The sequence below is a fragment of the Carex rostrata genome, chromosome 18 (assembly GCF_964058835.1).
Source record: "Carex rostrata chromosome 18, lpCarRost1.2, whole genome shotgun sequence".
Lineage (NCBI taxonomy): Eukaryota > Viridiplantae > Streptophyta > Magnoliopsida > Poales > Cyperaceae > Carex > Carex rostrata.
In genome coordinates, this window is record NC_135935.1 from 9,010,661 (window position 1) to 9,025,368 (window position 14,708).

Below are 14,708 nucleotides of genomic sequence, written 5' to 3' on the forward strand. Positions count from 1 at the left end.
TCCCTATTGGATTAATTTTGAACGGGCATCGACCTAAAAGGCATACTAAATGTTCAAGGCAAATTGGATAGATTGCACAATACAATAATATTAAACTACCAACTATTCAATATATAATTCATTCAAAATTAGAAATACCAATCAACATATATAAAGCCATTAATCTAACCCGGCCATCAACAAATTTAATTAAATTTAAGAGTAAACAAAGTTACCTATATATAACCGTAGATCGAAATATAGTGTGATCAATATGCTTGTGGTGGAGAGAGTGATCAACAGATTTGAGTAGAGAGAGAGAACGCCCAACAAAAGTAGAGAGAGAGAGAGTGCAAAAAAAAACACTATTTGAGAGCTGAAATGCGAAAAACGCAAAAAATCAGATTAATGGCGGCTGGAATTGGAAGGAGGACTTATATACTTTCAAAAATAAACCAACACTGACTGTTAATAAGAAAAAAAAGTCAGTAAAAAGTTCAATAGTGACGGTTCTATTAAACCCGTCAGAGAGCTAGGTTTTTTATGAAACACAACGGAGAGAAACACTGACCCTTTTATTAAAAAAACAGTCACTGTAGAGTATACTATCAACACCGACCCTTTTATTAAAAAAACAGTCACTGTAGGGTGAGGCAACACTGACCCTTTTATTGAAAAACAGTCACTATAGAGTATACTATCAACACTGACCTTTTTTTTTAAAAAACAGTCACTGTAGGGTAAGGCAACACTGACCCTTTTATTAAAAAAACAGTCAGTGTTGGTGTACATCTCAACACTGACTGTTTTTTTAATAAAAGGGTCGGTGTAGGCTGTGCTCAACACTGACGGTTATAAAAAAAAACAGTCAGTGTTGATTCACTGACGGTTGTTTCCAATTTAACAGTCAGTGTTGAAATTCTTCTTATTTACGATTTTGCCACGCAGTCTCTACACTGACTGTTACACGTTAAAACCGTCAGTGATGGAGGGTCAGTGAAAGGGTTTTTTGTACTAGTGTATATATATAAGACAAGAGTATTGCAATTCAGTAACGGACCAATACAGTATTATTTAAAACAGTACCGGACCGGTACAGGATACTGCTGGTACGATGGGAGAAGAACCGGGAACCTCTGCTGTATAATTAATATCGAGCTTCAGTACGAATGACAAAATGCATGAAACGCGTGCTTCTCATAGAGAGAAAAATTGTAGATCTGCCTTTATTAGCTTCAGCACGGATTCATGCAATTTCAATTATATATTCTGGCCCCACCTTATCTATACGTCCTTCACTTGAGAGTTCAGACTTCAGAGTCAAAATAATTGTGTATTCCAATATAAACTCTAAATCAGTCTTGTAATTCATATATATGACTTCAAACTCCTTTTTTTTTCTTCGTCATATATTTCATATTTGTATATATTTTTTCCCTGCTGCTATATATCGCACATCTTTCAAATTTCAACTTAAGCTTTGTTCCTTTTTTTTATGGCACATTAATTCTTTATTTCTCTTTGGTATCTGAGATGATATCTTAATTAGTGTGAAAGACAGAAAGTTTACATTAAGACCATTATATAAGTGAGACAGCTCAGGTTTGATATTTTAGGTGCAGTTTTAAGTTATTGTGATAATATCTAGCTTCCAGTAAACATGTTAAATAAGTTATTGTGATATATATTAATGAGTTAGGCTAATATGACATTGGTGTTATTTGAAACTAAATAACATCAAATCTTAAACCCTTAGATCTGCTTTAAGATTCGTAATATCCGCTTTTACTGTTCAAGCACTTTATTTTGTACGAATCTTAAAGCAGATCTAAGGGTTTAAGATTTGGTGTTATTTAGTTTCAAATAACACCAATGTCATATTAGCCTAACTCTATATTAATTGAGTCATAACGAACAGAACAGAGAAATAACATTAATTAATTATTAATCAAAGGAGCAAAAGAGCTTAAATTCATGCACACACAAACGTAACTCTATTTTATTTTATTGTGGACCTGCTTCATGGAGCAAGGATCCATATATAAACAAGCATAAGAAACAAAGTCAAACAATGGAAAACCAGGATTAGGATTGATATATTCCTAACTTGGAATCCGTACTAGAAATTACAACAAGTGAAACTTAGATAACACCCATATAATTAACTAGATCTGGAAACGATCTTCTTAGGGAGCTCGCCTTATTTTCGATATGGCCTAAACCAGTCATGCTCCAGAAACCGGGCGATCCCAGAAGTTACTACCGTCACCTTGTGTCCAGGTACCAGGCTTACCAGTGTCCGTGCTCCCATCACCCCCTTGAGCACCGCTCGTCGTATTATTAGCCTACATCACCAAATTAACCAAATTAGTTACATTATGATTACGATTCATTTATATGCAAAGTGCTTTATTATATCCATTCATAAAGACATTAATGTAATAAATTTACATACCTTGACGTAAACTCCAAGTGCATCAAGATATACTCCGGAGCGTGCATGGAAGCCAATAATTTGACCAGTAATTGCTGGAAGTTCAAAAGGAATTCCCTCTTCTTTTCCGTATGGTCCATAACTTCCCGAGTTTGTCTCAAATTTAAGTGATCTCAGAACAAACACACCATTGAAAGTACTGATGTGGCCTTTTACAGAGGTGATGTACTCAGAAGCCTGAAGATTGAACTACAAGACCAATAGTACAATTATCAATACCAGTTCCAATGGTCCTGGTAACAGTATGATAATTAAGATGTTCTACTTGTCAATGTGATCAATTTGCTCTTTCCACTTTTCACTCACATATATAGTTCAGTATTAGTATAGGAATGTACATAAAAAGGCGGTACCTCTGTCAAATTTCCTCCATTTCCGCCCCACAGCGCAGTACTTTCCTCGCGGCCATCTCGCAAATAACGTACAGTAAGAGCATCAATAGCAGAGCCATGGCGAATGCTGATCTTAACAATGCGACTGATGCCATTGATATTCATATCTTTCGCTGCCCCACCTCCCCCTCCGACTGGCCCGACCTTCTTTGTGACAACTTGAGGTGACGCCTTAATTAATTAAATAAACAGTCCACAAAAGAAATTTTAGAAAGATGATTCATAAATTACAGGAACACTCATTTTCTATAGAAAACAAAAAATTTGACCCTGTTTAAAAAAAACTAAGCGTGTACCATTTCCGAAAAATTAGAGCATGCACACTAGTGAGGATGAAAGTATATCGATCGTTGCCTTTGTTGATTGCTTTTTTAATTTGTGTGTAGGCTACAAGTTCCTTGATGAGTATATATATATACTAGAGCGCTCAGCGCTAGCTGTTCCAACTTTTCAGATTTGTCCATTTGAAACTTATAATTTGCATGTATCCAAAACACGTGCCAATTTAATAATCGCATGGGAGTGGTTGAGCTGTCATGTGACAAGTACCCGCACTGATATTTTTTTGCAAACATAAACCCAAATTGATATTCACTAAATAATTATTTGTGCGTTAGAGAGGTCCCTAACATTTGGAATTTATATTTGCTTTGTATTGGTTGGACTTGGACACCATTTTATTAACGCAAATTTATTCTGACAGCATATATATATATATATCTGTGTGTGTGTGTTACTGCATGAGGGCTCAATGTCCATGATCATTGGTATCAATTGGTGCCAACTTTTTGTTTATTGATGTTTAAATTAACAAATGGAAACCGTAATATAAATTTTAAATTATCTCAATTATATGCATTTAAAAAATTACAAGTTTTGACTTGGATCATTTGATACATATTCAAAATTTGATTCGTTGATTTAATTTCTTAGGTGGTGATGCATATTCAAATAAAATTGAAATGTTTTATATTTTTGTGTAGTATATTGTATGATATACATAATATATCTAATTAATTACTTGTATTATTCAAAAATAAAAAGGACGCTGATAACAATCCCCGCATCAGCCTCCACCCCTCATTTATCCCCGCAGATACTGCTAAAAAAAATATGGGGGGACCGCTCAATCATTAATGAGCATTTAAAAAACTGCGGGTATTTAACTTGAAGCATCAAAGTATTTACCTTGAATTTGTCAGGTATTAAACCCTCTACAATGATCTCTATTTATGAAAGAATAAATCAATCCATTAATTGTCCTCGCACAAAATTTCATTTTTTTTTAATTATCCCCGCACAACTGGGACCATTAAACATGGGGGGACCGCTCAATCATTAATTAGCGTTTAAAAAACCGTTAGTATTTAACTTGAAGCATCAAAGTATTTAACTTGAATTTGTCATGTATTAAACCCTATGCAATGATCTTTATTGAAAGAATAAATCAATCCATTAATTGTCCCCGCACAAAATTTCTTTTTTTTTTTAATCGTCCCCGCATAACTGGAGACCATTAAATAAACAATCCCCTCACCCAATGATAAATACTCTGAGACATAATGATAAATACTTTATGTTACATGAGTAAATACTTTACATTATATGGATAAATATTTTATGTTACATTGATAAATACTTCTCAGACATACTTGCAACTTTCAGTAAAACATCAATGATAAATACTCTCATGCATAATGATAAATATTTTATGTTACATGGATAAATACTTTGTATTACATAGATAAATACTTCTCAGACATAATTGCAACTTACAGTAAAACATCAATGATAAATACTCTCAGACATAATGATAAATACTCTATGTTACAATGGTAAATACTTCTCAGAAATAATGATAAATACTTTTTTGAACATCAATTAACAGATAAGCATTTATTAACGGGGATTGTTATTAGATAACAGTATAATTAATGCGGAGATTGTTTTTAAAGGAATAATTAATGCAGTAATTGTTATTAGATGAAGGCATAATTACTGCGGGAATTGGTATTAAATGACAATCTAATTTAATGCGGGGATAAAAGAAAACTTTTAGCGAAATTAGTGGGGATATATATGACAATTAAAGAAGAGAGAGAGTGCGGAGAAAATGGAGGGGATGGGAGTGGGAGATTTCATATAATTATTCAAATAAAAAATTATTGAAACTTTAATTTTATTAACACTGATTAAATTGACATAATGACCATAAATATTAATTGGATATCCTGTCCTTAAAGTATCTCAAATTTTAAGTTTGGATCCGAACTTTCTGATCAGAATCAGGGCCAAATCCGGTCTCATGTGGAATTTACAAACTTAATTTGAGTTACTGTACATGATACGATCGAATTCACTCATGTGCACCTTCCGAAAAATTGGTGAATCTTAATTTACTGATGCATGAGTTCGTATATATGTTTAAACTCATATATATCTCAACCTGTAAATCATGTATATATGAATATTATAATCAATTTCCTTTTTTGTTAATCTTATTCATTTTGGAATCTTCTATACAAGAAAGAATATATATATCTCAACATACAATGTAATTAATTATAAAATATTAATGTATCAAAACTAAATACCTAATCCATAATCTTTGTTGATTGTTTCAATTTGTCGTTGAAAAAAATAAAAGTAATACCAAACATATATATGTATCTCATTGAAGTAATCCAGTAATAACAACTTTTGGTGTGAGAAAACAATCAAGAGATCGATATAACAGATGAGGCGATGGATGTTATTTATAAGATTTCGATGCATTGATATTATTAACTAAGTTTGAAAATTGAAATATAACATTTCAAATGTGAATTATACTATATATTAAGGTTTACGTTTATAATTTTTTTTTTTTCATTTTGAGATCGAATTAGTGTTTTATCCAGTTTCAAAGACGACAGATTTGAAATTCGGATGAAAATCTCCTTATCAATATTAAAATAGTTTAATGGCTTGTTTCCCAACTTTACTTAAAAAAAATGAATGCGAATGCACAAAATTAAAATTATTGACTATAGCTGATTAGCTTCATTGCCAAATCGTGTGATTCACGTGCTCTTGTTTTACCCACAACGAACATGCATTAATTCTGACCACACGTCCACACCTCATCTCCAATTCTCCGTTAACGTTGTCCAATAATGAATGGCAACAAGCTAGTAATCTATGACTATATAATATATATGATCGATGCCATTAATTCTAACCAATAGCCGTACATTAATATTTGAGGACAACGCGTGAATCACATGCGAGTTCTTTTTAGTGAAGCCCAAAATCGCGCTACCCCACCTTATCACCAAAACTGAAAAAAAAACACACACACACAAATCCCACCGCCAAAAAAAATAAAAATTAAAGAAAATGATTCGCGATTTTTTCCTAAAGTCATGTGTGATATATACAAGATGAAGAAAAGAAAATGAAGAATAAGAAAGGAGAGAAAAGGACTGAAATTTTAATTAATAAGAAAATAATTAAATAAATATCAATAATGGAGAAGAAAATTGTATTTTTTCGATATCTAGGAAAACATGACAGTTTATAACGTACTCTGGATGTTATAAGCTATCACGGTCAGCTTAGCAAAAATCTAATTACTCTCTTAACTAAACTACGGAAAAAAAAATCCTAACCTTCATAGACTATCACGGCCATAGTCAGTGGCGGAGCCACCTATATCCAGGGGTAGGCAGTCGCCTACCCCTGGATTTTGAAATACGGTATCAAATTTGTATATAGTTGGTTTGGATTTGAGTTTTGTCTACTCCTGATTGAGTCGAAGCTCTCGATTAGTGAAATTGACCGAGTCGTTACAATTTTTGTAGTCTTTCATTAATCTATTTTGAAATATTCCGACAAGAAGAAGGTTAATAAGAATGATATAATAGTGGGACTACAATAAATTTGTTATATTTTTGTGAAATGAATAGACTAAAATGTTTTATAAAGTAATATCCTGAAATTTAATGTAATGCATTAAATTATTTTTATTATGTTTAACTATTCAAAATGAGCTGAATTTTAATAGGAGAGTCTTGTGAACTATGCTTCAAAGTAAACTTTCAAAAAAAATCAAGTTTTTGATCTAATTCGGTGGATTTCTACTGATTTTCTCGATTTTAATTCATGGTTAATTACCGATTCCGCTTCCAATGAAAATTATTTAATAATATTTTATAATTTAATAATTTAAATAAAATAAAATAATAATAATTTATTTTGCCTACCCCTGATGAAAATCCTGGCTACGCCACTGGCCATAGTACTTTATGGTCTATCACGGTCAAAGAGAACAATCTACTTCGACCTTCACAGAACAACAAGCAATTCGGTTTTGTGCCCTCTGGCCGTAATAGATTATAAAGTCCTCTGGCCATGATAGTCAATGAAGGTCAGGATTTTTTTTTTCACTCGGTTAGTTAGTTTGTAATTAGATTTTGCTAAGCAGACCGTGATAGTTTATAACGTGCAGAGGACGTTATAAACAATCACGTTCTTCTTAGATATCAAAAAAATACAATTTCTTTCTCCATTATTGATATTTATTTAATTATTTTCTTATTAATAAAAATTTCGGGAGAAAAGGAACCGGAACGAAGGTTAATATTGTATTTTTCCGTGCATTTTACTGTTATTTTTTATTACACACTAGCTAATTTAAGATTATCAAAATATAAGGATTAGTTGAAGATTATCTAATTACATATATATATATCTGCAGAAATCACGATGATGAGTCGATACAGCTAGCTAAGCTAGCTAGCTCCTATATATATATATTAACGGAGTGTCAGATGGGCACAATATCCATTATCCTTGCATTGCGCACCAGAGGACATTCAGTTATCATATTCACAAAATGACCAACAAGGATCGATGTTTGCAAAAAGAAACAAAATTCCCAGTATGCATGCACTTAAGTGGAAACGGACCAGACACATTTGATTTTGTTCGGACCAAACATCAGATATCCTCGACTTCTATACTTTGATTTGTTACCAATATATGTGCTAAACATATATTGATGAGTTCTAACTTGTAAAAATATATTGGTGACAAAATTAAACAGGGTTGCTCCGACCAGTGCTGAAAGATCTCCTGAGTCCTGACAGAAACGAAGAGAAGGATTTGAGTTTCAGAACCTTTAAAAAAAAACGAAGAAGAAGAAGAAGTAGCGCAATCTGAGACTCGCAGTAACTTAATTTTGTCACAGGCAACATACATGAGCCTGAAAAGACAGTTCATGTTTTGTAATTTATTTTGTTTCCAAATGAAACGGGCCTAGCTAGTAGTCTTTTTATCCAAAAAAAAAAATAACATGTCAGTATCTTATAATCACAGGCACTGATTCCCTTCATTTGGCAATTACTTAATCCTTCAATTAACATGTCAGTATCTTATAATCATTAGAATAAAGGTGCATAACTCTCTTCTGGTGTTCAAAGCTTGAAGGGACATGTCACTTGATGATTGTTCAGCGTTTACATTGTTCGAGAAAATTAAAGTGATGTCCAATACGGAAGTCTAAACAATGCTTTTTGATAGAAAATGAAAGGAATTCAGTTTAAAATTCACCAGAGTTTAAAACTTTGAGTAAAGAAAGTGCATATTTAGCAGTGTATTAGAAATCCATAGACAAATTTGAAAGTAATTTAAGAGTTAGAGAAGAAATACAAATCAAGGAAGAGTTAGATCACACACAATTGTAAGCTCAAGAAAAATATGATAAAAGCTCATGTAGAGAATTACATAGCAGAATTTATTTCAAGAGGTATCAATCACAACCCACACTAGACACTTCAAAGAAATGTTCTGTTATTAGTCTGCTGTCTTTGCAGTAGAAGTCGAAATATCTATAGAGATTTCCTTAAATTTTTCTTCTACTACAGCTCCTGTTCCTTCAACCAAAAAATTTTCATTTTTTTCCTCCACTGATACCACAGAAGTAGAAATAGATATATAAGTATCCACAGTTGAATCTGCCACAGTTCCTTCGGTACTTGAAACCTGAATATTTGAATAGAAAAAAAATAATAATAAAGTAATAAGACCCCCAAATCTCAAAATAATAATTTAGGTATGCATATATAGACATGAAACAGCATAGAGTAATCCCTGCATTTTGCTCTGGTTGGTAGCATCAGAACAATACATGAGAATGTAAGCATGACCATAATTTCATAATCTACCATCTACATCTGTTTAATTTGCAAATGAAGCTTAAAAGATTTAAAAAAAAAAAAAAATCATGGACCAACTTGTGAACAGTTATAGTTATACCTTGACATATATTCCAATTGCATCTAGATATGTACCAGAGCGACCATGGAAGCCAATAATTTCACCATCAATGCCTGGAAGTTCGAAAGGAATTCCGTCTTCTTGACCAAATGGGCCATAAGTGTTCAAGTTTGTCACAAGTGTGAGTGACCTTACAAGATATATGTGCTTGAAATAACCAAGGTGGCCTCTTACGGATGTAATGTACTCGTTCGGCTCAAGAAAGATCTGTAAACCAATAATTATTAATGAGTTCATAAATGAAAATTGAATATTTCTGTTTGGTTAATTTCAAGTTTGTTTGGAAACTAATATATGTATGTGTACATTATATTTTGAGTGTTCTATGATCATAATAAAATATTTGGGTATATTTGCATCATTTGTTAGGTCATTTCTTTGCAATAGATGTGCCAGTCTTCTGCCTGGTATCATATCTATCATTGATCCAGCTATCAACCAAGGTGAAAACTCTTTTGTTACATTATATCTGCCTACAATTTATATTGGTAAAATTACAGGTACCAGTCGGTATGATCAGGGTACAGGAAGCTGGCTTGCTACCAGGTCTTAGACGTCTTGTTTTGTTCCCTTTTTTTTAAGAAAAAAAAAAAATGTAGCTCATGTTACTTGTTTAATTAATCATGAAAGGTAAGTTCCTATATAACATTCTACATTGTTCTATTTTCCCCTTGTTAGAATCAATTTATGTAGGTACATAACCGGTTAATTAATCACAATTCCATTAAAAACAACTACAAATTAAATAAGTGAAGCCCATTAATAAATTACTAAAATGGGAAAGAAGCACACTACCTCTGTCAGCTGTCCTCCCGATCCACCCCATAGGCCGGTGCATTCCTCGATGCCATCACGTATAAAATGCACAATCACAGCATCGACAGTGTCACAATGGCGAATGCTTACCTTAACAATGGAAGTGATGCCAGTTAGGGCCATATCCCTCAGGTCCCCACCACTGCCACCGCATGGGCCCACCTTTTTTTCGACAGGTGTTTGTACAATTGGTTGTATACCATGGTTGCAAATTGATCTTGCTTGCCATTTCTTCAACCATATATTGCCGTACCGGTTGCTGCATATACTGTAACTACGGTTTTTATTAGCCGGACTTTCGAGGTATTTTGTGCCGGTTTTTGAAATTGTGAGTCCCACCTTAGATATTAATGCCTGCATGAAATTAACACCAATTGTAATCTTACAGTTGCTACAACATTAATGAAGTGTAATTAAAAAAAGGAAACAAAAAACAAAAATTCATACGTACCATCAGGAGAAAAATGGAACCTGAGAGAATGGATGGTGCTGCTGGTTTTAGTTTCCGTGGATTGCTTTTACAAAATTGTAAGAGAACTCTTTGGACATTGACTTTCTATGATTCCATATTTGCATATTGGCCCCCAATCAACCTTTTTTATTTTCATGCAATTCAAATAGCCAATTTTCTATTCCAAAAGAATAAAAATAGGCCAATTAATTATACTACGTTAGGAGAGTTCAAATTCTTTCATTTTTTGTGACTCCATTTTTAAGATTAATAACTTAAAATTTAGGGCTTAAAATGCAAAAATAATACCATATATATATATTATTTTCATGACTATGCACATACAAAACATTATGACATTCCATCTATGTTTTGATTGTTATGAAGGGTTTGCAAAAATACAAAGATATGAATAATTATCTAACATTGATATATTAATTTGTTGATTCATATAACAAAACTGAAGAAGTGATAATTCTTGTATGTATATAGAGAAAATAAGATAATTTACATCTAACGACTTTAATTTGGCATATAAGTTTTAAAAAAAATTATTAGAAAATTAAAAATATAGATATGATGGAAGTACACAAAAAAAAATTAAAGATATTTGAACTCTCTTTTGAGTACATAACATTGTTCTATCTACCAGCAATTAAGAGCATAAGATTACTGCTACCATATTATCATAATATATGCATGGATATTGTCATTTAGGGACGCATTGGGCAAATAATAAAAAGGTAAATGTACTCATGCAACATTTTTAAATTTTCATTGGTGTCTATTGAAAAATGCAGCGGACACTTAAGATCAACAGTACAAATATAATTGTGTTTTTTTTTTATTAATTTCATCGTTCGTGCGCGGACATGACTTGCTTTTGCGTGTATAATTAAAAATAATAATGAGAATATTTTTTTCTTATAACAATAATGAACAACAATGATCACGATGGCAAAATATAACACCCCAGTAATTTTATTAAATTTTTCTACATTTATTTTGGACCTTTTTGTAATATTAGATATTTTAAAGGTTTAAATATAAAGATAAAAAAATAAAAGAAAAAAAAAGAAAGAAAAAAGGTGGCATTCTTTCCACGTGGCCTCCATGCATTCATCTCCTTAAAATAACATCCTTTAATTTGTTCTCATCTTGATCCGTGAAGAAAGAAAAAAAAAAGAGAGAAAACAGAGAGAATGAAAACGAAAAAAAAAAAGAGAAAAAGGAAAAGAAAAATTGAAAGGAGAAGAGAAAAATAAATAAAAGAAATATTTTGATATCGATTATATTCGATTATATATTCGATTGGAATTCTGATTGTACGTCGTGATAATCGTTGAATTCGAATTCGAGCTTCTGAATTGACCGCTATAAGGTAATCATAGTTCTATATAATCTGTGTTTTTGATTTGTATAGTTTATTTGCTATTTGAATTGGGTAATCGGATTATGATAGCATATTTAACTGGAATATGGGGTCTAGATACTGAAATTGTTTTTAATGGACTGGAATACTGGAAATTTCCTATTTCAGGGATTCCAACTGGATTGGAACTGATTTTACTGAAAAACTAGACCCAATTGATATTATCGGTTAAATATGCATGCATAATTTGATTATGTCAGAAGGACTAAATTGAAAAATGGTTGTTTATAGTTTCGATTTAAGGTTGAATTAAGTGAAATTGAATTGTATGCCGGATCTTAGGCAGAGCACAAATATTTTTAGCATAGTCTCTTGGAATTTTGAATTGAGAAAAATAGTAGATAATTGAAGTAATAGTCTTGGTGTTAGTACTTAGTTTAGAAAATTAGAATTTATATAAAGGTAAATTATGTTGCTTAATATAAATTAGGCCATATCTGAAAAATAAAGGAAAATAAATTTGACCGTATTGTTCGATTGGGACAGAGGTGAACTGTTGATCTGAAATTGAATTTAAATAACTAATGGGCATTTAAAATGGGTTGGTATGACTTATAAAATGTCTAATTACATTTATAAGAATTTAACTGATATTATAGGTTACCGTATGATATCGAAAATAAATATAAGTATTGATTAGAATGTGTATATTACTATTAACATAGGCATAATTACGAGAAAGACTGATAAGACAAAATGATAAGGAAGAACAGACTGCTAGCGACCTCATCTATTGCCCTACGATATCAGGTGCGAGGTTATTGGATTAGTCTGAGATTCATAACTAGGAATTAAATCGTAACTCGCTGTGCATTTTGAATATTTGATTGACTGCATTGATTGAACTGTTGCATCATATGCATAGACCAATACAACTGAAACTGAATTACAGGTAAGTCTGTTGACTGTCATGTTGATATTGTTTATCGATTGGTTTATTCTTATTGCAAATGATTGATTGAGACCACAGTGATTGAATTGAATGAATATTGAATACTGAAATCCTTGAACCTCCATATAGTGGAGAAAAAGGATTATTATACGTAAAGTCTAGCTAGCTACTAGACTTTACTCCAGGACCCTTATGCGCATATGGTGAATGGCCCCAACTGAATCCAGTACCGGTTGGATAGGGGATATTGAATAAATGTGAATTGTGACTGTAAGATTAATGAACTGTGGTAACTGTCTTATCATTGATTTTCTTTCCGATAATGACAGTATTGTAATATTGTTTCCGTATTGGTTCTGTTAACATTATGTCATAATAGTTAGAATGGTATAAGCCCTGATACGACAAATACATGTATGATATCTTTCAGTGCTACCAGACTAGATATTGTAAAGTTAAGAAACCTTACGTTACCAGACTTAACGGTTCTAAAGATTAGGTTCCAAACATTACCTGACTTTATGGTTTAAAAGATTTTGACCCAAACCATTTATTTTGATAAGATTCTTAGAGTTCTGATTTAATTATAGATATGAAATATTTGTTATTCAATTGGATACTGTTATTGAGCATTTGCATTCGTCATTATGAAATAAACTTGTTGTTTCTCATGCGGTGATTTCATTCTGAATATGGATTTCCTTCGAATCTAATAATCTGAGTGGCAATCAGCACTGAGAAATAATTTATTATTTATCACTCGTTTCCCCTTGTGGGTTACAGGTTTATTATACGAAGATAAAGAGCGCTTCCGGGTAATATTTGACAGCAGGGCCACCTAAAGGTATGGGATTTGGGTTTAATATATCTGACAGGGTGCAGAGAATATATCTCTAGTATCATCCACTATAAAATGTCAGATAATTATTGTAAATAAATTGGGATGTGGCAAAAATAATGGATGCTATTGGCAATGCATAAAAAGATCCATGCCTTGTGTGTACTGAATTGGAAATATCATGGTAGGTTGTTGCACCTCCGGATTTGGGGTGTGACACAAAATAATAAATATTTCTGCCAATAAAAGCTCATTTTTTACTAGCTGTGTATCTTTCAATTATATGGTTTTGTACTTTTGTTTCGCACTATAAGATCTTAGGTACAAAAAACAAGAAGCTTTTAATATGAGTCAGCAATAATGTTTTGGTTGCGAATTTTTTTTTCCGTAGCATTCAACCTATATCACTAAACTTTCAAAATCTCATTTCATACAACAAACGACTATATTATACAGCGTTTTCACACCAAACGCTGAATTATAAGTTATGACAACGAAAATGACAAGCAGCTAATCTCTCTCTTAGGGCTGTCAACGGGTACGATACGGATCGGGTGGAGATATTTTCATACTCGTACCCGTTATGATAACGAAAAAAATCTTTACCCTTATCTATTTTATACAATACGGGTCGGATAAATAGATAAAAAAAAGTGTCATTAACATTTTAGTTTGTGCTTTTGATAAAATATTTTTTAAAATAAGAAAAAAATTAATGAATACAACTAATTTGTATTATGAAAATTTAATAAAATACAAAATTTTATTGTATCATGTATCATCTTCATACAAATATATATATAATTTTATTTTTAAAAATTATCTTATACGAAAACGGGTAAGATAACGAAAAAAAATATTATCCGTACCCGATTAACTAACGGAAAAAAAATCTTACTTTTACCCGTGTTTTTGGATATGAGACAGGTGAGGTAAAAGGGTGCCATTGACACCACTACTCTATCTCTCTCTCTGTTTTATTTTTTTCTCTTTTTGTCATCTTGTGTTTTTTTTTAATGAAATTAGTCAACAAGGGACAACGCATTGAATTTTTATGATTTGGACAACAAAAAACAACACAAAAGGAATGTCTTAC

The 14,708-nt window shown here is 32.0% G+C and overlaps 2 protein-coding genes across 2 annotated transcripts; both read right to left on the reverse strand.

Moving 5' to 3' along the window:
* Nucleotides 1–1,896: 1,896 nt before the first annotated feature.
* LOC144569784 (protein GOS9-like) lies at nt 1,897–3,045 on the reverse strand. The gene is made up of 3 exons (XM_078320258.1): nt 2,827–3,045; nt 2,435–2,662; nt 1,897–2,324 (listed from the first exon to the last, which is right to left on the reverse strand). Exons 1-3 carry the CDS (start codon nt 2,968–2,970, stop codon nt 2,205–2,207), a joined length of 492 nt encoding a protein of 163 aa, XP_078176384.1. The 5' UTR covers nt 2,971–3,045; the 3' UTR covers nt 1,897–2,204.
* Nucleotides 3,046–8,564: 5,519 nt separating this feature from the next.
* On the reverse strand, nt 8,565–10,257 carry LOC144569783 (protein GOS9-like). Its single transcript, XM_078320257.1, has 3 exons — nt 9,979–10,257; nt 9,163–9,390; nt 8,565–8,889 (listed from the first exon to the last, which is right to left on the reverse strand). Exons 1-3 carry the CDS (start codon nt 10,120–10,122, stop codon nt 8,701–8,703), a joined length of 561 nt encoding a protein of 186 aa, XP_078176383.1. The 5' UTR covers nt 10,123–10,257; the 3' UTR covers nt 8,565–8,700.
* Nucleotides 10,258–14,708: the final 4,451 nt, after the last annotated feature.